Genomic DNA, 22,879 nt, shown 5'->3' with positions numbered 1-22,879 from the left:
CTGGAGAGTAGGGAGGGTGCTGAACAAGTGGAGTATTGTTTTTGGCCAGGTAAGCTTGGATCAGGTGGGCAGAATGAGCAGGTGCATTGTCATGGTGAAGTTGCCAGTTGCGCGCAGCCCACATTTGCGGTCGTTTTCGTCGCACAGCATCGTGAAGGTGTCGCATAACTTCCAGATAATACTCCTTATTAATTGTTTGTCCTGCTGGTGCATATTCATGATGCACAATACCACTGGAGTCAAAAAAACATGTCAACATTACCTTGACGTTGCTCCGAACCTGTCGTGCTTTTTTTGGTCTTGGTGATGTCTGATGCTTCCATTGTGATGACTGAAATTTTGTTTCCGGGTCGTATCCATACACCCATGTCTTATCACCAGTGATGATGGTCTTCATGAAGTCAGAATCACTGTTAGCACAGTCAAGCAGGTCTTGTGCAATTTCCAGGCGGAGTTGTTTCTGCTGTTCCACCAGCAACATTGGAACAAATTTTGCAGACACTCGTCGCATGGCCAAATCTTCAGTTAAAATTGTATGAACTGATCCTGTGCTTATTCCTACTTCTCCGACAATCTCGTTGATGGTTATACGACGGTCGTCCTCCACTATTCGACGAACATTCGCAATGAATTCTTCGTTTCTGCTGGTGGATGGCCTGCCAGACCGTGGCTTGCTCTCAACTGAGGTTTGTCCTTTCTTGAAGCGGTTATACCACTCCTTTATCTGTGTTATTCCCATGGCTTCATCGCCAAAGGCTTGCTGAATCTTCTGGATAGTTTGCACTTGCATATCACCAAGCTTGTGGCAGAACTTAATGTAATAGCGCTGCTCAATGCGCTCTGACATGTTGCGTAAGGACGATAATCCGACAAGTGCATACTGGATGACTGCACTCTAGCCTTAACAGGTGGGAACTGGCACGCACTACAGCTTTTAAAATTTCCACGCATGCGCAGTAAGGGTGCTGTCAACTGCCACAAAAATGGATTCCTGAATGGTAAATTATATTTCCTTTTATGGACCAAGGTCGGATACTTTTTGAATGGACCTCGTATGTATGTAGAGAGGTGAAAAGAGAGTTGGCAAATAGCGTTGATCATAAAATGCTGAGAAGGATTGAGCATATAGTAAAAATGAGTGAAGGAAGGCTAGCAAGAAAGAGTGTGGTAAACATGTGTAGATAGAGGGAACTTGAGGAGAAGACCAAAAATAAGGTGTATGGACAGAGTGAAAGGTATGTTGGAAGCAAGAGGAATGTTTGTCAAACAGAAAAAGTGCAAAAGATATTAAATTAAGAGTAATTAAGTGATAAGAAAATTATGTGCCTTGAAGGAATTTCTTCCTGACTTCCTGTTTTGTATATTTCTCAAGTGGATTGGGGTGGGGAGTTAGCATGTAATGAAGTGGAAGGAATAAACCAGCTCCTTCTGTGGAGGTGGTGTTTTGCTGTATTGCCTCTGACCCAAGCTGTTTGGCAGGGGAAAGGGATGGCCCTTCATCCACAAGGAGCTAAGATGGGAGGAACAACAAATGCATTCTTTGGATGGGTATAGTGTGGGTACATGCATTGACATGGCAACACCTGTTGCAAGGTGGGAAAGGCCTTTTATATGTATGCATGAAACTTATGCAGTCAGTACCCTAATATAGGGATGGACCTTTCCAGCTGGGATTTGGAATTGTTATTGAAAACCTCAACACATGTACACACACTCTCTGTCTCTCTCTCTCTCTCCTTTTTCTTTTTTCTTTTCTTTCTTCCTAGTGAACCTTGTCAAATGACTGCCCACCCCCACCCCAATCCTATTATTACATTAAATTTCAACTGTACATATGCTTCTTCATCAGAAGGATTTGCATCTTTTCAGTGTTTTCTTGGATCCAGAGACTCGGAAAGCCATGGGTGAACAAGCTGTTGCCTTAGCCAAACAGATTGGCTACTCCTCAGCTGGAACTGTAGAATTTCTTGTTGACTCTCAGAAAAATTTTTACTTCCTGGAAATGAACACTCGACTTCAGGTAATTTTGATTCTTACATAAGCTTAGTGTATTGTATCAGTATACGTAGTAATCATTGCATCAAAGTTTTATATTAATGAAAGATGATTATAAAAAAAAATTATTTGGTTATTAATCCATCAGGGATACTGGCTGCATGTTATTGTGGTGTTAAAAGCTGCTAAGTAGCATGCAGTTGATACTTTAGGGTCTATGAGGGGTCCCCTATGGACCAGAGTCACACATCATTTTTGTCTGTGGTAGAGGAAATCTCCATTCACAGAGAAATTATAGTAATTTATTATACTGTGACTGTTCCTCCATTATGCTGTCCCCTACTCTTGTTGTCCTGTACCATTTCTCTGAATATTAATTTTCTCATTTCACCTAACCTGTGGTGAGGGATAAGAATACTGCCACCAAGTCTTTCCACTTGAGTCAGACAAGGTGACAAAAACAGGACAAGGATAGGACTAGACATCCTTCTCCCTTAAGCCCAAAGGGGACATTCTTTAAAAAAAAAAAAAAAAAAAAAAAAAGTAAAGACATAAGTGGGTCTGGGAGGAGTTGTCCAACCAGTACCCTAAGGTTTGGGTCTTTTAATGTGCGTGGATGTGGTACAGATGAGAGTAAAAAAGAAGAGATAGGCAGTATGTCTATGAGAAGAAAGGTGGATGTGTTGGCTTTGAGTGAAGTTAAGCTGAAAAGGAGGGGTGAGTGTATGGGAATGTATTTGGGAGGATCTCAGGAGTGAAGAGAGGATGAGGGAGAGAAGGGGTGGCTAAACTAGTATGTGTTGGATGCCTGTTTCAGGATGGACAAAGGCAGGTTCGTTTGAACACTTTAATGGTTATCTCTGATCTGATACAAAACTGCTGGCAAGTCCAGAGGAAAACTCCAAAGGTTGCCAGACATTCCTAGCTAAAACTTACAGAAAGCAAAAAGGGGTGTTCCCCCACGAGGGGGTTGCCAGTTAGAAAAAAGGGTCATGTATGAAATGGTGGCACTCTTGAGGGTTGTCAGAAAGAATATATATCGATGTGAAGATCGTTTGGTCCCGGTCCCACTGCGTGAGCTTTCCCAGGTGTCCACCCAGCCGTTCGTCTCGCTTCGACTGCAAGTTTATTGGATTCTGTCCAGCACCTTGGCCCTTTCCTGATGTATGGCCAATAAAGGGGTACCTGGTGAGTGATGTCCGAGTGCCTGGCTGAAGGGCCTTTTGAGAGTTGTCCCTTCATGCCCAAGATGAGAGAAATCTCTTGGCATCTACACAGATAGGTAAGAGTGTAGTGGAGTGGAAAGAGGTTTCTTCAAGGTTAATGTGGATGAAGGTGAAACTGGGAAGGGAGATGTGGGTTTTTGTAAGTGCATATGGGCCTGGTAGTGAGAAGAATGTAGAGGAAAGGGAAGCTTTTAGGATAGATTTAAATGAGTACATAGAGGGTTTAGGGAGAAATGTCAATGTAGTTGTATTGGGAGACCTTAATGCTAGGGTAGGAAATGAACCTATAGATGGAATGATGGGTAAGTATAGAATTCCAGGAAAAAAAAAACATGGTCGAGAGTTGATTGTAGAGATGTGTCTAGAGAGTTGATGATAGCAAATACAGTGTATAGGAAAAAAGTCAACCATAAGTACACATGGGAGAGGGTGGTGGATGGAAGGATGGTAGGTAGAGCATTAATGGACTATATAGTGGTAACCAGGAGTATAGTAGGAAGAGTTAAGGATGTACATGTTCTAAGGGGAGAGAGTGAGGGAATATCAGACCATTTTTTGGTGGAAGGTAAGTTGAGAGCGGAGGATAGATGAAGAGAGAGGAAAAAGACAAAAGGTAGGGAGATGATTAAGGTGAATGGCTTAAATGAGAAAGAAAAGGAGGAGTACAAGAAGAATCTGAGAGAGGAGTGGGAGGAAGTGAAGGATAGAGTAGAAATAGGAGTGGAGGAGAAATGGGGATGGTTCAAGGAGGGAGTCATAAGGTGTGCAAATATGGTTTGTGGAACAAGGAGGATGGGAGGAAATAGAAGGAAGGGTAGTGAGTGGTGGGATGAGGAAGCAATGAAGTTTGTAGAAGAGAAGAAGTGAGCTTTCACAGATTGGTTACAAAATAGGATAGAAGAATCTTATGAGAGGTACAAAGAAAGCTTTAGGAAAAGGTAAGGATGGTTTTTGGGCTTTTATGGATTTGGAAAATGCTTATGATGGTAGACTGGGAGGTATTAAAGATATATATGATAGGAGGAAAGCTTTTAAGAGCAGTCGAGTTTTTAAGAGAGTAGTAGAGCTTGTGATAGAATTAGAAATGGAGAGTGTGGGTGGTTTGAGGTAAAGGTGGGACTTCATCATGGATGTGTTATGTCACCTTGGCTGTTCAATTTATACATGGATGGGGTGGTGCAAGAGGTAAATGCAAGAGTGGTGGGTCAAGGATTGGGGATGGTTAAAGAAAATGGAGAAAAGTGGGAGATAAGTCAGTTGTTCTTTGCTGACGACACTGCACTTTTAGCAGAATCAGAGGAGGGATTAAGGAAACTAGGGACAGTGTTTGGGAAGGTGTTCAAAAGAAGAAAGTTGAAGATAAATGTGGGTAAAAGTAAGGTGATGATATATACAAGGGGAGAAAGTGGCAGCAGACTGGAAGTGATTATTAAGGGAGATCGACTGGAAGAAGTGGATGGCTTTAAATATTTGGGGGCAAATATGGCAGGAAATGGAGTGGAGGTGGAATGTAGATTGAGAGAAACAAGTAAATGCCTTGGGGGATTAAGAAGTGTAATGAGAAATAGACATTTGGGAATGGATGCTAATAGAAGATTGTATGAAGGGGTGATTGTGCTGACAGCACTGTATGGGGCAGAAACATGGAACATAAGAGAGAAAGAGTTCAAATGCGTTTGAGATCAAATGTCAGAGAAGTACGGTAGGGGTTACTAGGCTGGATGGAGTGTGAAATGAGGAGGTGAGGAGGAGAGCAGGGGTGGAAAAGGAGTTGGGAGATAGGGTTGATGAAAGAGTAATGGGATGGTTTGGACACATAGAAAGAATAAGTGAAGAAAGATTAGTAAAAGAATTCTGGAAGGTAGAGATGGATGGAGTGAACATGAGTGGGAGACCAAGGATGAGATGGATGGAAGGGGTAAAAGGTGTGTTGGAAAAGAGGGCGGGGGGTGTCTGTTGAGGAAGGAAGAGAAAAGGCAGAAGATAGGGGTGAGTGGAGAATGGTTATGTATAGGTGATGCTGTGATGCATGGAAGGGAGTTGATGGGAGATGGGGGGGGGGGTTAGGGAGTATGTGTAAATAATATTTTATGCAGCCCAAAGGCATTTCTCCCTGTCTTCTCTTTTTCTGCATGAGGGGACAGAGAGGGAGTTGTTGTCAATTAAATGAAGTTGCATTGCTTCTGACCCAGGGCAGTGGGTCAGATGCAGGGATGACCCATCATCCAGGAGGAGCCAAGAAAAGAGGGAGGGAGGGGTGGTGAATGGGAGTGGAGTATGGGGATGAAATGGGTAGGGGTAGATTTATGGCTTTGACTTTGGCTCCCTCTCATATAAGGGGAAAAAAGCCCTTAGTATGTATGGGGCAGAAACATGGAACATAAGAGAAGAAGAGAGGAGTTTGAATGTATTTGAGATGAGGTGTCTGAGAAGTATGATGGAGGTTACTAGGCTAGATAGAGTGAGAAATGAGGAGGTGAGGAGGAGAACAGGGGTGGAAAAGGAGCTGGGAGATAGGGTTGATGAAAGAATATTAGGATGGTTTGGACACATGGAAAGAATGAGTGAAGAAAGACTAGTAAAAGAGGTATGGAAGGCAGATGTGGAGGGAGTGAACATGAGGGGATGTCCTAGGATGAGGTGGATGGATGGGGTGAAGGGGGCTTTGGGGAAGAGGGGAATGTCTGTTGAGGAAGGACGCGAGAGGACAGAAGACGGGTGAATGGAGAATGGTTGTATATGGATGATGATGTGATTGCATGAGGTGGAATGGGCAGGTGGATGGGGGGTGAGGTATGTGTGAGCAAAATGTGACGCAGCCCGAAGGGATTTCTCCCCGTCCTCTCCTTTTATGCAATGGGGGGACGGAGAGGGGGGTCGCCGATTTACTGAAGCGGCCTTGCTGTGGATGTGCTGTGTCTTGCGACACTGCTTGTGACCCAGGGCAGTGGACAGGGTGCAGGGATGACCCGTCATCCAGGAGGTGCTCAGATAAGAGGGAGGGTGGAGGGGTGTGGAGTGTATTCAGGGATGGAATGGTGGAAATGATTTTATGCCTTTTCCTTTTTGGCTACCTCCCTTGTAAGGGGGAAAAAGCCTTGGTATATGTATGTATGTATGTATTTACCTAGTATCTTACGCGAAGGGGAGCTATGCTCGTGGTGTCCCGTCTTTATATCTCAGTGTCTAATTTGCTCTTAAGTTTGTGTATAGTTTTTGCACACACCATTGTTATATCCAGTTTGTTCCAGATATCCATCACTGTGTGGAAAAGATTTTTTTTTTTTCAGGTTCTATAATTATCCTTTTTGAGTTTCTTAACATGTCCCCTTGTATTTCTCTTATCCTAGTTTAGTAATTCCTGCCAACAGCACTGTATGGGGCAGAAACATGGAACATAAGAGAGGAAGAGAGAAGGAGTTTGAATGTGTTTGAGATGAGGTGTCTGAGAAGTATGATGGGGGCTACTAGGCTAGATAGAGTGAGAAATGAGGAGGTGAGGAGGAGAACAGGGGTGGAAAAGGAGCTGGGAGATAGGGTTGATGAAAGAATATTAGGATGGTTTGGACACATGGAAAGAATGAGTGAAGAAAGACTAGTAAAGGAGGTATGGAAGGCAGATGTGGAGGGAGTGAACATGAGGGGACGTCCTAGGATGAGATGGATGGATGGGGTGAAGGGGGCTTTGGGGAAGAGGGGAATGTGTGTTGAGGAAGGACGGGAGAGGACAGAAGACAGGGGTGTCCTCTCCCATCCTTCCTCAACAGACATTCCCCTCTTCCCCAAAGCCCCCTTCTTCCCATCCATCCACCTCATCCTAGGACGTCCCCTCATGTTCACTCCCTCCACATCTGCCTTCCATACCTCCTTTACTAGTCTTTCTTCACTCATTCTTTCCATGTGTCCAAACCATCCTAATACTCTTTCATCAACCCTATCTCCCAACTCCCTTTCCACCCCTGTTTTCCTCCTCACCTCCTCATTTCTCACTCTATCTAGCCTAGTAACCCCCATCATACTTCTCAGACACTTCATCTCAAACACATTCAAGCTCCTTCTCTCTTCCTCTCTTATGTTCCATGTTTCTACTTCATACAGTGCTGTTGGCACAATCACTCCTTCATACAGTCTCCTTTTAGCTTTCTTCATCTAAATAGGTAAAAGCCACCTTTATTGATCTCAGCAAGTTGTAAGATTCTCCGACAATTTGGTTTATCTGTTTATCAGGGGACATGTTATTTGAGATCATTACTTCCAGATCTTTTTCAGATCCCTTTTTTTTTTTTTTTTCCCGAACTCCATCATGCTACATTTCTTTATGTTGGAGTTTCCTTCCCACTTTTGCCTCCATTTCCAAACCTTATTTAGGTCTCTGTAGTGATTCACAATCTGTTTCAGTATTCACTTTCCTCAGCAATTTAGCATCATCTGCAAAGAAGCTCATGTAACAATCCACATCTTCATCCATGTCATTCACATAAATACCAAACATTATTGGAGCCAATACCAATACTTTTCTTTTCTTTTTTTCTTTCTTTTTTCTTCTTTTTTCTTTTCTTTTCTTTTCTTTCTTTTGTGTGTGTGTGGTACTTTGTCAAAGGCTTTTTGTAAGCCTAGGAAAGCGCAATCCACCCATCCATCCCTTTCTTGTTTTATATCTATTAGTCTTGAGTAGAAACAGATTAAGTTTGTGGGACATGATCTTCCCTGTATGAATCCATATTGTCTTGGGTTTATTATATTGTTTTCTTCCAGGTGTTTTATCCATCTATTCTTGATCATTTTTTCACAAATTTTGGCTACAGTGCTTGTAAGGGAGACCAGTCTGTAATTTGTTGGTTCTTCTTTGTTTCCTCCTTTATATATTGGTACAATATTGGCATTTTTCCAGTCCTTTGGTATTTTTCCTTCTTTGAGTGAGCAACTTATTATGTTATATATTTTGTCCATTAATTCTTCTTTACATTCTTTTAGTATCCAATTTGCAATTCCATCTGGGCCATGTGATTTCCTGACATCAAGGTTCGTTAGTTGATCCATTATTACTTCTTGTGTTGTTATTTCCCTCATGGGGGGGAGGGTGATTGCACTTCAGTTCCTTCATCCCAATGCTGTACTTTTTCTCTAGTGAAAACCAACTTGAAGTGGTTGTTCATGACTTCAGCCATTTCTAAATCTTCTGTATATTCTATATTTCCGTGGCATAGTTTCACCATTTCCTGTTTATTTTTTAAGTTTACCATTCACATATCTATAGAATAGTTTGGGTTGATCTTTACATTTTTCTCTGATGTCTTTTTCGTAGTTTCTTTTTTCCTCTCTGTGCACTTTTACATATTCATTTCTATGGTGGAATGAGGAATAGACATTTGGGAATGGATGCTAAGAGGAGATTGTATAAAGGAGTGATTGTGCCAGCAGCACTGTATGAGGCAGAAACATGGAACATGAGAGAGGAAGAGAGAAGGAGTTTAAATGTGTTTGAGATGAGGTGTCTGAGAAGTATGATGAAGGTTACTAGGCTAGATAGAGTGAGAAATGAGGAGGTGAGGAGGAGAACAGGGGTGGTAAGGGAGTTGGGAGATAGGGTGGATGAAAGAGTATTGGGATGGTTTGGACACATGGAAAGAATGAGTGAAGAAAGACTAGTAAAAGAGGTATGGAAGGCAGATGTGGAGGGAGTGAACATGAGGGTGCAACCTAGGATGAGATGGATGGATGGGGTGAAGGGGGCTTTGAGGAAGAGGGGAATGTCTGTTGAGGAAGGACGGGAGAGGACAGAAGACAGGGGTGAATGGAGAATGGTTGTATATGGATGATGTTGTGATGCATGAGGTGGAATGGGTGGGGGGATGGGAGGTGAGATAGTATGTGTGAGAAAAAATTGATGCAGCCCAAAGGGATTTCTCCCCGTCTTCTCCTTTTCTGCATGAGGGGACGGAGAGGGGGGGTCATCAATTTAATGAAGCAGCCTTGCTGTGGATGTGCTGTGTCTTGCGACACTATCTCTGACCCAGGGCAGTGGACAAGATGCAGGGATGACCCATCATCCAGGAGGTGCCAAGATAGGAGGGAGAGTGGAGGGTGCAGGGGAGTGGAGTGTATTTGGGGATGGAATGTGTGGGAATGGTTTTTATGCCTTTTTCTTTTTTGCTACCTCCCTTGTAAGGGGGAAAAAGCCTTTGGTATATGTATGTAAGTTTTCTTCAATTCTTTCAGACATTGCCTGTATTTTGTGATTTACTTTTTTTTTTTTTTCAATTCTCACTATAAGTTCTTTTTTTAATTCACTTAACTCATTATTTATTTTGGAATTCTTCTTCTTTAGTTCACATACCTCTCTATTGTATTCAAAATAGTTTTTCCTTAAAATCACAATCTCTTTCCTTAATTCCATGAATTCTCCCTCCCCCGAATTTCTATTAAAATTCATCTCCTTTTCCATGTCTATGATTCGACTCAAATTTCTTTTTTCGTACTTACCTAAGCCAGAAAATAGATTGTCATACAATCTACCAACCCCCTCTTGGGGTTTCAAAGTCTATTTACATTTAGTTTCAGTATAGCACCTCCAGAGGGCTCTGTATGTATGTCGACATTCAAATAAAAATCACCATTTTCTCGTTCAACATAAGAACATACGAATGAAGGAGACTGCAAGAGACCATAAGGCCTACACTAGGCAGCTCCATATCCATCACCACCTGTCATCCCCATTCCATAAAGTTGTCTAATCGTTTCTTAAAACAACTGATAGTTTCAGTGCTTACTACATGGTTACTAAGTTTATTCCATTTGTCAACCACCCTATTAGTAAACCAATTCTTGCCTATTTCCTTTTTAAATCTAAATTTGTCCAGTTTATAACCACTGCACAGAGATCATTTTAGGCAACCACAATGGCTCCCCTCCCACTCAGTACAACACAGGCCTCTTGCTTTCCTTGCACTGTTGAGAATTTTAGTCTTATTTGGCAGCCTACGGAACTCTAGTTGACAGCTGTTGACAGCTCGGTGGTTCTTTTATTTAATATGAAGTGATATTCAACCAACAGTAGGATCAATCAAGACCTAATTTTCTTTTACATCTGCCTCTTATCTAAAGAAAATTGTCTGGTGTAAACAAAAACAAAAGGCAAATGGAGAGAGGAAAATCTATATGGATTGTTTCAATGGGGGAAAGTATGCCCACTTTAAAAAAAAAAACTTTATTTTTCCTTCATGTAGGTGGAGCATCCTATCACGGAGTGTATCACAGGAGTCGATATTGTACAGCAGATGATTCGAGTAGCCAAAGGTAGGTTCATTTTTCGCACCTAAAGTTTCCACTTGTCCATTAAAGTTGATTAGTGAATTTTGTATACAAAAGCTACAGATGCATGAGTTACTTGTAGACATGGTCTTATGTATTCTATGATTTTAGATAATTTGCTGCAAGGGTATAGTGTCATCCTGTTATGGAAAACTGAATAACATTGTAATCCTCCTCCATTCTCCTTTTCCTCCTCTTCCTCCTCCTTCCCATCCTTTCTCTTTTCTCCACCTCATCCATTTGGAGATAATGAGATGGTTACATATTCCCTGTTGTGATACTTTAAGTTTTTGTGAAGAAATAATTTTAGAAGAAACTGTTGTCAATTGATTCCATTTCTATTTCCAGGATATCCTCTTAAAATTCAGCAGAGTGACGTTCCCATCCGTGGGTGGGCAATTGAAAGTCGTGTGTATGCAGAAGATCCCTTTAAAAGCTTTGGTCTTCCCTCTGTTGGTCGTCTTTCCAAGTACCAAGAACCTCTTCATATAGATAAGGTAAGATGTCAGTGATATTCTTTTATATACTGTTCCTGACTTTAAAAAGAAATTTGAATTTTTATTGAGCATGTTACAAGCATGCCCTTGATATATATATATATATATATATATATATATATATATATATATATATATATATATATATATATATATGTATATATATATTTTTTTTTTTTTTTTTTTTTTTTTTTATAATAATACCTTGTATAATTATTGATTGCATTCTGCATTTTGCATAAGGGCTTCACATTTGTTTGTGTTTGTATACATTTGTATGTATACACATTTGTTTTTAATTCCTGAAACAGTTTAGTGACATACTCTTTAGATTTTTCTCTGGTAAATGCTATGTAGTTCAGGCAAATCTAGACCCTATTATATCAGGAAGCATTAAGAACTTGTTAATTCAGAGCCTGGCTCTCAGCACATAGGTATGTGCTAGAGGCCCAACCTTTCATAAATAGCATGGCTGTCAACTACTTGCAATATAAACAAAAAATCCATTCAGCCACCCCTCACATCTCACCACCTTAGAAATGAAGGGTCAAAAGCAGTGTAGTGAGGTTCTACAAATGATGTTGGTTTACCCCACCATTTCCCTATATGGCAAGCCCCCTCCCCTCATCATCACTCATCAGGTTGTGTCATCCCTTCATCTGTTCACATCTCCATTCATTCCTAATTGTTATTATTATTATTATTATTATATTTTTTTTTTCTTTTTTTTTTTTTACTATCAAATTCTCTTCAACCCTTCTAGTTACCTCATTCTTGGTCTTCCTTTCAAGTTCTTTGATCCATTAATACACATTTGCTTTCCACTCTTTGGTTCTCTCGTTTCTGTCTTTCTGTTTGTTTTTTTTCCTCTCCCTCCCTCTCTCCCTCCCTCTCTCCCTCCCTCCCTTCTCTTTCCCCCTTCTCTCTCTTACCCCCTCCCTCTCTCTTCCCCCCTCTCTCTCTCTTCCCCCTCTTTCTCTCTTCCCCCCTCTCTCCTCTCTCTCTCTCTCTCCCCCCTCTCTCTCCCCCTCTCTCTCTCCCCCCACTCTCTCTCTCTCTCTCTCTCTCTCTCTCTCTCTCTCTCTCTCTCTCTCTCAAGTCCATACAACACCATGGATAGGATTACTCATGCAAGTTTTTCTTTGCATTCATCCCCACATACCTACTTCACATAACACCTTTCATTTCACCCAGGTATTTACTCTCTTTGCTATGTATCTAACCTTCACATCTAATCCTCCATTTACTGTCACATGTGACCTCTATTACGTAAAGTTTCATTTCCTCAAATCTCTCACTCTTCACATTCATTTTCACCTCGCCATCATCACCATTTGATGCACTTCTTATCACTTGTTTGCCTCACATTTACTCATAACTGTTGAGTGAATGTGTTAGAAATAATGACATTTACCAGAGTAGTATCTCAAGGTATGCCATTTTGCCAAAGAAGTTAATAAGTATTGTTCAGGTTATGTTACTTTTTCTAACATTTGATCTGAGAGGGACAAGCATAAGTAATGTAGAAATATGCACGTTTTTATTTTTCACCTTTTTTTCATTTATCAAATTTTGCCTGAAATAATTAACCCCATCAACTTGATAAAGCCCATAGAAGCTTTTGTGTTCACGATTACCATCAGTTTCATTCAGATGAGAAGAGTGCCCTCATTATTAAAGGACTTGGAACCTCCTTAATTAACCAATCAGGATGCATAAGTTGTAGATTTTGTTGTAGCTAACATCAAACAGATTCATTCACCTAAAAGAGAGTCATAAGCTTGGAAGAGTCAAGAGATATACAACTTCAGCATCGGCCTTTCCTGAAGACCTTTTCACATGTACCTGTAGGTGCGCTGTGATAGTGGTGTAGAAGAGGGCTCAGACATCAGTATATACTATGATCCCATGATCTGCAAGCTGGTGTGTTATGGAGACTCCCGAGAAGAAGCCATCGACACTAGTCTCAAAGCACTAGATGCCTATGTCATAAGAGGTAATTATACAGTATGTGTGAGGAGGTGTATAAGCATTCCAGAAGTTACCAGGTAGCTGGATTGTTGCCATAGTCTAGTATTGGTAGAGATTCTTTAGAAATAGAATATGCTTTGCATACATTGTAGTGATTTGATTTACATACATACATATACCAAGGGCTTTGTTCCCCTTATAAGAGAGGTAGCTAAAGCACATACATACATACATATACCAACGGCTTTTTCCCCTTTACATGGAGGGTAGCCAAAAAGAAAAAGGCATAGAAATCACTCAGCTAAAGTCAAAAGACATAATTCCACTCCCACTCATTTCATCCCTACCCACTCCCCAAACCTTAGGGTTCTGTTTGGAAAACTCCTCCCAGACCCTCTTATGCTTTGAATTTATTTAGATACTGTCACAAAATCTCCCTCTGAGAGAGGGCTAGGGTGGTGCCTCTTTGTAGAGGACTTTTTGAAGCAGGAAATTTAATGTAGAATAGCCTTGCTGTGAACTTTCCACTGTACAACTTTGAGCTGCCTCCACTCATATCCTCTTGCCCAAATAGAATGCTCTAAACCACTGCAATCTACCCCACTTCTTCCCTCCTTCCTCTCTTTTTTTCTTCTTCATCATATATTCAGAGTTTTAGACTTAGAAGAAAATGGGATCTTCACCCCTTTTCTTCAGAGCCTGTGCCCTCAGCTGAATAAGATTCAGACTTAATAAAATCTATGAAGGATGTCACTTGGCTGAAGGAGATTTTGAAAAGGTACAGAATTGAATATTGATGTGGAGCTCAAGCAAAAGTTGTTGTAGTAGGTTAACCCACAGGGTCATTGGACTATGGCACTAGAGATATGAAGGAAACTGATTGCCTCTTAAGCCAGAGGTTCATCCACCACTCGTTACAGTTGTGTCTGGGTACTGCCAGAGCTGAACTGTTTATATATGTGTGCTTGTCATATGCCAGTAGAACTATACAAAATTTCAGACAAACGTATTCCTAAAGGCTTCAGGAAAAAATGTGACCCCCAACTGTGAACCACAGATAACCTCCCATATACAAACAGAGAAATATCCTTAAAAACAAACTGAATCTTAAAGAACAAGAGAAAGAACTGCTTTAACAACTAAATAAAGACATCAAGCAGAAGAAAATATTTCAAACATCCATGTGAAATCTCTAGGTCCTTAAGCAAAGCTTTGATAAATAACTTCAACCACTTCTTGGATGCACAACAAAATTCTAGTAATCTGGAAATAAGCACATATATGTAATCCCCATATTGATAGGAAGAAAGATTTATCCTTTCGTATTTTCAGCCATGTTACCAAGATGACATGTTTTATATTTCATACTTATGGTTTCAAAAGGGTTTCCTGTGTACAAAACTGGGGCAACACTTAATATTATTATAAACCATTCATACTACATTAAAGTAGATATGTCTTCATTGCTTTACCTATATATCCTTTTGAAATTGTCACATTTTTAATTGTAAGTGTTTTGACAAATAGATTATGTTTGTAGTTGTTGCTATAGAACTAACTTTGTTGCATGAAAGATGTGCATGTGAAGATGATTTTGCAAAATATTATATCTAGACACCCTCCCACCATCTGATCAACTGTCACCTACAAAGTGAAATGGCCATTCACCCCTTCCAGTTTAAACTATACAAAGATTGCACCTTGTCACATTAACAGTATCATTGTTGATATATCCCCAGTGCATCCCTCCCATGAAACAGTTCATGGCCTTAGTCTATACATTCTTCTTCAACTCTGTCACTCATACACATTTTCACTTGTTTAACATCCTGGCCATACTCTCTTATGACACTTTATTTGCCCTATCCACCCATTTTTTCCATTGTCTACCCCATCCTCTTTCAATACCATTTATTTAGATTCATTTAATAAACCACAAAGTGCGGTATTCAGTTTCTCCCCTCCTTACCCTTACATATGGCCTACTATATATAATCTTATGGTCTTCAACAGACTTCCTTCTATTCCCTATACTTGTAACACCTCCACAAAGCTTCTCTGTCACCTTTATACATCCCCAAGTTCTTTCCTAATACTGTCCTGTACCACTTCTCAGAATATAGATATCTTTTTCTGCCAAACCATGTGGTACAGGAGAAAATACTGCCATTAAGTGCTCCCACTTTAGTCGTAAAAGGCAGCAAAAAGGGACAGGTATAGGAGTAGGCTTCCTACTCTTTGTAGCCCCAAAGGGGACATTCCTGAAAAATGCAAAGGCATAAGAGGATTTGGGAGGAGTTTTTCAACCAGAACCTTAAGGTTTGCTTTAGTTGATAAAAAAAAGTGTAATGAGAAATAGGCATTTGGGAATGGATGCTAAGAGAAGATTGTAAGAAGGGTGGTTGTACCGACAGCTCTATATGGGTAGAAACATGGAACATAAGGGAGAAAAAATTTAATCCATCTACTTTTGATAACTTTTTCACATATTTTTGCTATTGTGCTTGTAAAGGAGACTGGTCTATAGTTGGATTTTCCTCGTCCCCTCCTTGGTACAATATTTGCATTGAGTGATTAATCAGTTATCTTATATATTTTGTCTGTTAGTTCATGTATACATTCTTTTAATATCCAGTCCGCAGTTCCATCTAGACCGTGTGATTTTCTGACAAAGGTTTTTTATTTGGTCCCTTATTTCCTTCTGTGTCACAATTATTTCTTTTATGGGGGGGGGTGTCTTTCTCTCTGTCCTTCCTCCCAATTTTGTGCACTTTCAATTACATCCACAGCAAGGCTGCTTCATTTAATTGCCAACCCCTGCTCTCCATCCCCTCTTTCAGAAAAAGAGAACCATACAAACACCAGCAGAGCCACTCTTCTCCACCTTCTCTTCACTTCTAACACCATGCCTACCACACTCACAAACTCAAACTCCCCTTTACCTTTTCATTTTTCACTTGATTGCAACACTATCCTCTCACAAACAGTTGTTCTTCTAGTTGCTTTTTCTGCCTCCACCTCCATACACATTCAAAGACCCATTTACTTGGGGTCAGGTTAGGGTCTTCCTCCCAGATCTTTTTCTTTGACTCTTCTCAGGAGAAATTCCAAAATACATACATACATATACCAAAGGCTTTTTCCCCCTTACATGGGGGTAGCCAAAAAGAAAAAGGCATAGAAACCACTCCCACCCATTCCATTTCCTATATATCCCACTCCCCTCCACCCTCCTCCCTCCCTCTTATCTTGGCACCTCCTGGATGATGGGTCATCCCTGGATCCTGTTCACTGCCCTGGGTCAGAAGCAGTGTTGCAAGACAGCACATCCACAGCAAGGCCACTTCATAACTTCATAAATTCGGCGACCTCCCCCTCTCTGTCCCCTCATGTAGAAAAGGAGAAGACGGGGAGAAATCCCTTCGGGCTGTATCAAATTTTTCTCATATATATTTCCTCACCCCCCATCCCCCACCCACTCCCCCACATGCATCATAGCATCAAGGTAGGATTCATATTTCCCTTTTTCTCCCCCATTCAGTCATTTTCTGTGACACATGGGAACATGATCATGGCATCTTTATCCCCCACTACTGGAGCATAAGAAAATGAAGCGGTGGGGACTTAGGAGTTTTAAAGGATAGATCCAAGTAGGTACTGGAAAAATAAAGAATTGGCTCAACATTCCTCTATGAGTGAAGATATATCTCTGGCATAAATGAATTTTTTCATGAGTAATTGGCATTGGAGAATGGTTGTATATTGATGATGTGATGCATGAGGTGGGATGGGGGGGTGAGGTAGTATGTGTGAGCAAAATTTGACACAGCCCGAAGGGATTTCTCCCCGTCTTCTCCTTTTATCCATGGGGGGACAGAGAGGGGGGGTCGCCGATTTAATGAAGCGGCCTTGCTGTGGATGTGCTGTGTCTTGCGACACTGCTTCTGACCCAGGGCAGTGGACAAGGTGCAGGGATGACCCGTCATCCAGGAGGTGCTAAGATAAGAGGGAGGGTGGAGGGGTGTGGAGTGTATTCAGGGATGGAATGGGTGGGAATGATTTTATGCCTTTTCCTTTTTGGCTACCTCCCTTGTAAGGGGGAAAAAGCCTTGGTATATGTATGTATGTATGTATAAATGGGCTGCATCAAATTTTCTTCACACATACTACCTCACCCCCCATACCCCTACCCATTCCACATCATGCATCACAACATCATCCATATACAACCATTCTCCATTCAATGAAGCGGCCTTGCTATGGATGTGCTGTGTCTTGCGACACTGCCTCTGACCCAAGGCAGTGGACAAGGTGCAGGGATGACCCATCATCCAGGAGGTGCCAAGATAAGAGGGAGGGTGGAGTGGAGTGTATTTAGAGATGGAATAGGTGGGAATGGTTTTCATGCCTTTTTCTTTTTGGCTACCTCCCTTGTAATGAGGAAAAAGCCTTGCTATATGTATGCATGTATTATTTTGTTGACAATAACCATTGTTTCTATTGATGAAGACAATTTCTAGATATCTATACATACCATGGGCTTCTTCCTTATAAGGAAAATAGCCAAGTCAAAGACACACAGCCTCTCCCACTCAGTCCACTCCCACCGAGGACAATTTCACATCAAAGAAATTAGGTCTTAGAGGTGGTAAGGAGGAGATTTAAGGAGAGTAGTAGAAAGGAAGGCTCATTGACATATTGGTTAGGTTAGTGATATTACTCAATAGTCTTAGAAAGAGAATAGAGTATGAAATGTAAAGCAAGTACATTTCATTGTACAGTACTGCATATGTCCACACTGCCATGTATGTCACGCTCTCACCTGCCTTTTCTTCTTTTTTCATTTTCTCTCTTTGTGAATATAATTTCTTAGTTCTTATCTAATCTTTTCAGGTGTTACACATAATATTCCTCTACTACGTGATATCTTGACAGAAGAAAGGTTTGTTAATGGTAACATAACTACAAACTACTTGCCAGAAGTTTATCCAGAAGGTTTCAAGGGGAAGATGCTGTCTCCTAGAGAGAAGGTGAGTCCAAAGGGTCATGCATAAAGTTGAAGATTAATATTTATTATTGTTATTATTATCATTATTATTATTATTATTAATATTATTGTTACATCTGGCTCACCTCCTTTTTTTTCTCCATTTTCTTAAACCATTGAACAGCTATTGCAACGTGACACATCCCTGATGCAGCCCCACCTTTACCTCAAACCACTTGCTCTCTCAATTTCCCATTCAAACTCAGGCTCTACTACTCTCATAAAAACTCTTGACTGCCCTTAACATATTTCTCCCAGTCCTTTATATCTGCAAAACCTCTCACAGTGCCTTTCTGTCTACCCAGTCATAAGCCTTTTCCAAATCCATAAAGGCTCAAAAAACATCCTTACCTTTTGCTAAAGCTTTCTCATATATCTGCCTTACGACAGAAATCTGATCCACACAACCCCTACCTTTCCTAAACCCACATTACTCCTCACCAATCCCTATTCCTCTCATAATCCTGTCAGTAAAAACCCTCCCATAAGCCTTCCCAACTATACTCAACAAATTAATCACTTTGAAACTACTACACTTATATTTGTCCCCATTTCCCTTGTAAAGCCGAACTATACAGGCACTCCTCCAGTCCTCCAGCACTCTGCCTTCCTGTAGACACACATTAAACAACCTCACAAATCACTCCACTGTTACTGTACCTCCCTTCTTCAAACAGTTGTTGTTTGCCAACAACTTTGTACTTGTGGCAGGGTCAGAGGGTGACTGAGTATGGAAAGATATGCAATAGGACAAAGTTGAAGGTATGTGTGGATAAAAGGTTATGAGATGCACAAGGGGAGAGGATGGCAGTAAGTTGGAAGCAAGTTTTAGGAGAAAGGCTGGAGAAGTAGATAGCTTGGGTCACATGTGGCAGGAAAGGGAGGAGTAGAAGTGGAAATACATTTTAGACTGAGAAAAGTAAGTAAATGCCTTAGGGGATTAAAAAGTTTCATGAGAAATAGGCATTTGCGAATGAATGTAAAGAGGAGATCATATGAAGGAGCGATTGTGCATATGGCACTGCATGGGACAGAGACTTGGAATTTAAGAGAAGCGGAGAGGAAAAGTTTTAATGCATTTGAGATGTAGTGTCTGAGAAGTGTGGTAGGAGTTACAAGGTTGGATAAAGTGAGAAATGAGGAGGTGAAGAGGAGAGCTGGGGTGGAAAAGGAGATGGCAGGTAAGGTTGATGAAAGATTATTGGGATGGTTCGGACACATGGAAAGAATGAATGAGGAAAAATTATTTTGTAAGAAGCTTCTGAAGCCACACAAGTGTCCTGAAAGAGTTGCAGGTTCCCAACCACAGACCTAAACCAAAAACCTTCACATCCTACAGGATGAACATAAAAGGTTCTGCTGTTGGTAGAGCTTGTATGTGTTGTGTACAATACATTGAATTAATTTTATGGTTGTAATTTTCAGCTGGAACTGGTCTCCATTTTGGCTGTGATAAATGCAAAGAATGACTTCAGGTCTCGTCAAATATTAAGCAATAGTGATCCTTTGGGCACCAGAAGACCCTTAAATGAGTGGAATGTGACAGTGCAAGTAGCTGGAGATAAGGTTGAATGTACTGTGGAAAAAGTTGGAAACAATTTCAAGGTGGGTACAAATAAATTCAAAGACAGATATCTGCCACCACAGTGTATTTTCTTTATGTTTAACATTTCCAGTATATATAGTAGATATGGCTACATGTTTATGAATTTTCTCTGTCTCTTTTTATATCTCTGTCTATATCCCTCTCTCTAAGTCGAGTTTTTCCTTCTCCTCCTCCTCCTCCTCCAACCCCTAATTCAGTCTCTTCACCTTTCTGTTTTGCCTACCTCATCATCTCACTCCCTTAACCCCTCCCAAATAGAGGGTGTTGATTACTTAAGTTTTACCCTGTCATTATTATAGGACTTAATGACACCATTATTGACCAGACTCATGCAGTATTCTTTTATAGTTAGAATCTAACATCCTTTTAAAAGAAAATAAATAAAATCCATCTTGCATACATACTGTCAAGTGTCTTCTTTAAACAAAAGCAACTGGCTTACCTTCCACTTAACCCCACACTCAATAACTAGTTCCAAAACCCTGCAGGGCACCCTCACATTTACATCCCTCACCACCCCATCCATGTACACATTGAGCAACCATTGTGACATTGCACCACTTTGGTACAGCCCTACCTTCAATCAAACTGCTCACTTTTTCCATTCCCTACCCATTACATGGCTCAGCAATGCAATGGTACTACTTTTGACTGCTCATTCATCTGTCTGAGTTCAAATTGGGAATTGGTGGTGAAGTAAACTCATTGGAGTTGTTGGCTTTAATGTTCCAGGTTTAGTTCTGACTTACAAATACATGGTAAGCTCCAAGCAAAACTCGGGAGGGTTGCCAGAAACATAATATATACATGTGTACAGTTGCCATATCATAGGAATATTTGGAAGGTTTGGTCCGACCTGGAGAGGCACCAGTAGAGATCCTTTTGTGTGAGAGCAGGTGGCTGACCCAAGATGCAGTGGGGCCATTGTCTAAGGTAGAGGGCATGACCTGAGATGCAGAGAATCTATTGTCGATGAAAGGCATTGTCAGAAAGGTCGCTTTGAAACAATGAACCGTCCCTAGGGAGATGCTAGACGTTATCAACAGCACCACGTTGTAGCATATGAGTGCCTGCACACATATGCATGCTAGGCATCAAAGGGAGATGCAGTTACATTGAATATAGAGATGTTAACGTGTGTGTGTATTTACCTAGTTTTATATTACGGGAAGGGGAGCTATGCTTGTGGTGTCCCATCTCTGTATCTTGCCATATCCAATTTCTTCTAAAATTCTTGTATTGTTTTTGTACACACTATTATATTGTCTAGTATGTTCCATACCACTTTGTGGATTTTTTTTTTCTCTCTCTCTGTCTCTCTCTTTCGGTAATTCTAATTTTGACAACCTTTCTTCATATGACATTTTTTATAGTGTTTTGACCATCTTCATAGTTGCTCTCTAGATTATCTCAATTTTCCTTGTATTCTTTTTAGTACTGGGTGACCATAGTGTCGCTGCATACTCTAATTTAGGTCATATCAGTGTGACTAGTATTTTCTTTACCATTTCTTCATCCCAGTAACTAAAAGCTACTTTTATTGATCTTTGCATGTTTTAGGTTTAGCCAACAATTTTATTTATATGTTTGTCAGGGGACATATCTTTTGTGATGATCACCCCCAGATCTTTTTCAGATCCCACTTTCTTTACTTCCTTTTCACCAATTTTATAGAGTGTGTTAATTTTTTTTTTTTTTTTTTTTTTTTTTTTTTTTTTTTTTTTTTTTTTTTTTTTTTTTTTTTTTTTTTTTTTTTTTTTTTTTACTCTTTCCAAAGTGTGTGTGTGTGTTTGTGTGTATAAGGTCTCACAGCATTATCCATAAATTGGCCCACATGTGAGCTTTAACTCTTCTGGAGCAGTAGTAGCTATCAGTCATGACCCCAACATGTGATCCAAGGCCATGGTGAATCACCATTGCACATTCCCTACTATTCAATAACTTTTGACATGGTAGCCTGTATTGAATTTATGAGCAATTATTGTGAGTTCAATTCCTGGGACCTTCTGCGTGCTTCCTGTTTTGGTTCCCAGCAGCCCTGACCAGGCAAGGAGGCAATCCAAATGTCGGCCTAAAAGAAAAAACAGCAGCTTGCCACAACTGACAGGGCTTGTCCTACCGGGGTTTCTCACTTCCCAATTCATGGAAGTAGGATGGTGATTCCCTCTACCCATTCAGCACTAAAACAATATTAACACAAAATTGGCTTCATACATACATAACTACTTTTTCCCCTTTACAAGGGAGGTAGCCAAAAACAAAGGCATAAAATCCACTCCAACTCATTCCATCCCCACACACTCCACTCCCATTCACTCCCCTCCCTCCATCTTATTTTGGCTCCTCCTAGATGACAGGTCATCCCTGCATCTCTCCCACTGCCCTGGGTCAGAAGCAATATAGCAAGACACAGCACATACACAGCAAGGTCACTTAATTTAATTGGTGACCCCCCTCTGTGCCGCCTCATGCAGAAAAAGAGAAGGGGAGAAATACCTTTGGGCTGTGTCAAAATATCATTCACACATATTCCCCCATACCTAATCCACTCCCTTCCATGCATCACAGCATAATCCATACACAACTATTCTCCACTCATCCCTATCTTCTGTCTTCTTCCATCTTCAACAGACATTCCCCTCTTTCCCAATGCCCCTTTTACTCCATCCATCCATCTCATCCTTGGTCACCCCATCATGTTCATTCCTTCCACCTCTGTTTTCCAAACCTCTTTTACTAATCTTTATTCACTCATTCTTTCCATGTGTCCAAACCATCTCAATAATCTTTCATCAACTATCTCCCAACTTCCTTTCCACCCCAGTTTTCCTCCTCACCTCCTCATTTCTCACTCTATCCAGCCTAGTAGCCCCTACCATCCTTCTCAGGCATTTTATCTCAAATACATTTAAACTCTTCCTCTCTTCCCCTTTATGTTCTATGCTTCTGCCACATACAGTGTTGTTGGCACAATTACTCCAGTCTCCTATTAGCATCCATTCCCACTACTTTTTCTAATCCCCCAAAGCATTTACTTGGTTCTGTCAATCTACATTCTACCTTCACTCCCTTTTCTGCCACGTTCGCACCCAAGTATCTAAAACTATCCACTTTCTCCAGTCTCCCTTCCAATTTGCTGCCACATTATCCCCTTGGACATCTCATCACCTTACTTTTACCCACATTTATCTTAAACTTCATTCTTTTGCACACCTTCCCAAACTCT

The 22,879-nt window shown here is 40.8% G+C and overlaps 1 protein-coding gene across 1 annotated transcript in view; it reads left to right on the top strand.

Moving 5' to 3' along the window:
- Window positions 1-22,879, top strand: part of LOC143019545 (propionyl-CoA carboxylase alpha chain, mitochondrial-like) — a 57,743-nt gene that overhangs the window by 17,727 nt on the left and 17,137 nt on the right. Inside the window, exons 7-12 of the mRNA XM_076175267.1 lie at window positions 1,870-2,020; window positions 10,448-10,517; window positions 10,881-11,029; window positions 12,881-13,025; window positions 17,894-18,030; window positions 19,473-19,652. Coding sequence (XP_076031382.1) covers window positions 1,870-2,020; window positions 10,448-10,517; window positions 10,881-11,029; window positions 12,881-13,025; window positions 17,894-18,030; window positions 19,473-19,652 — 832 coding nt within the window. The remainder of the gene's footprint in view (window positions 1-1,869; window positions 2,021-10,447; window positions 10,518-10,880; window positions 11,030-12,880; window positions 13,026-17,893; window positions 18,031-19,472; window positions 19,653-22,879) is intronic.

This window comes from Oratosquilla oratoria, chromosome 37, assembly GCF_046742065.1.
Source record: "Oratosquilla oratoria isolate Oo_2021 chromosome 37, ASM4674206v1, whole genome shotgun sequence".
Lineage (NCBI taxonomy): Eukaryota > Metazoa > Arthropoda > Malacostraca > Stomatopoda > Squillidae > Oratosquilla > Oratosquilla oratoria.
This window is presented reverse-complemented; position numbering and strand designations above follow the sequence as displayed.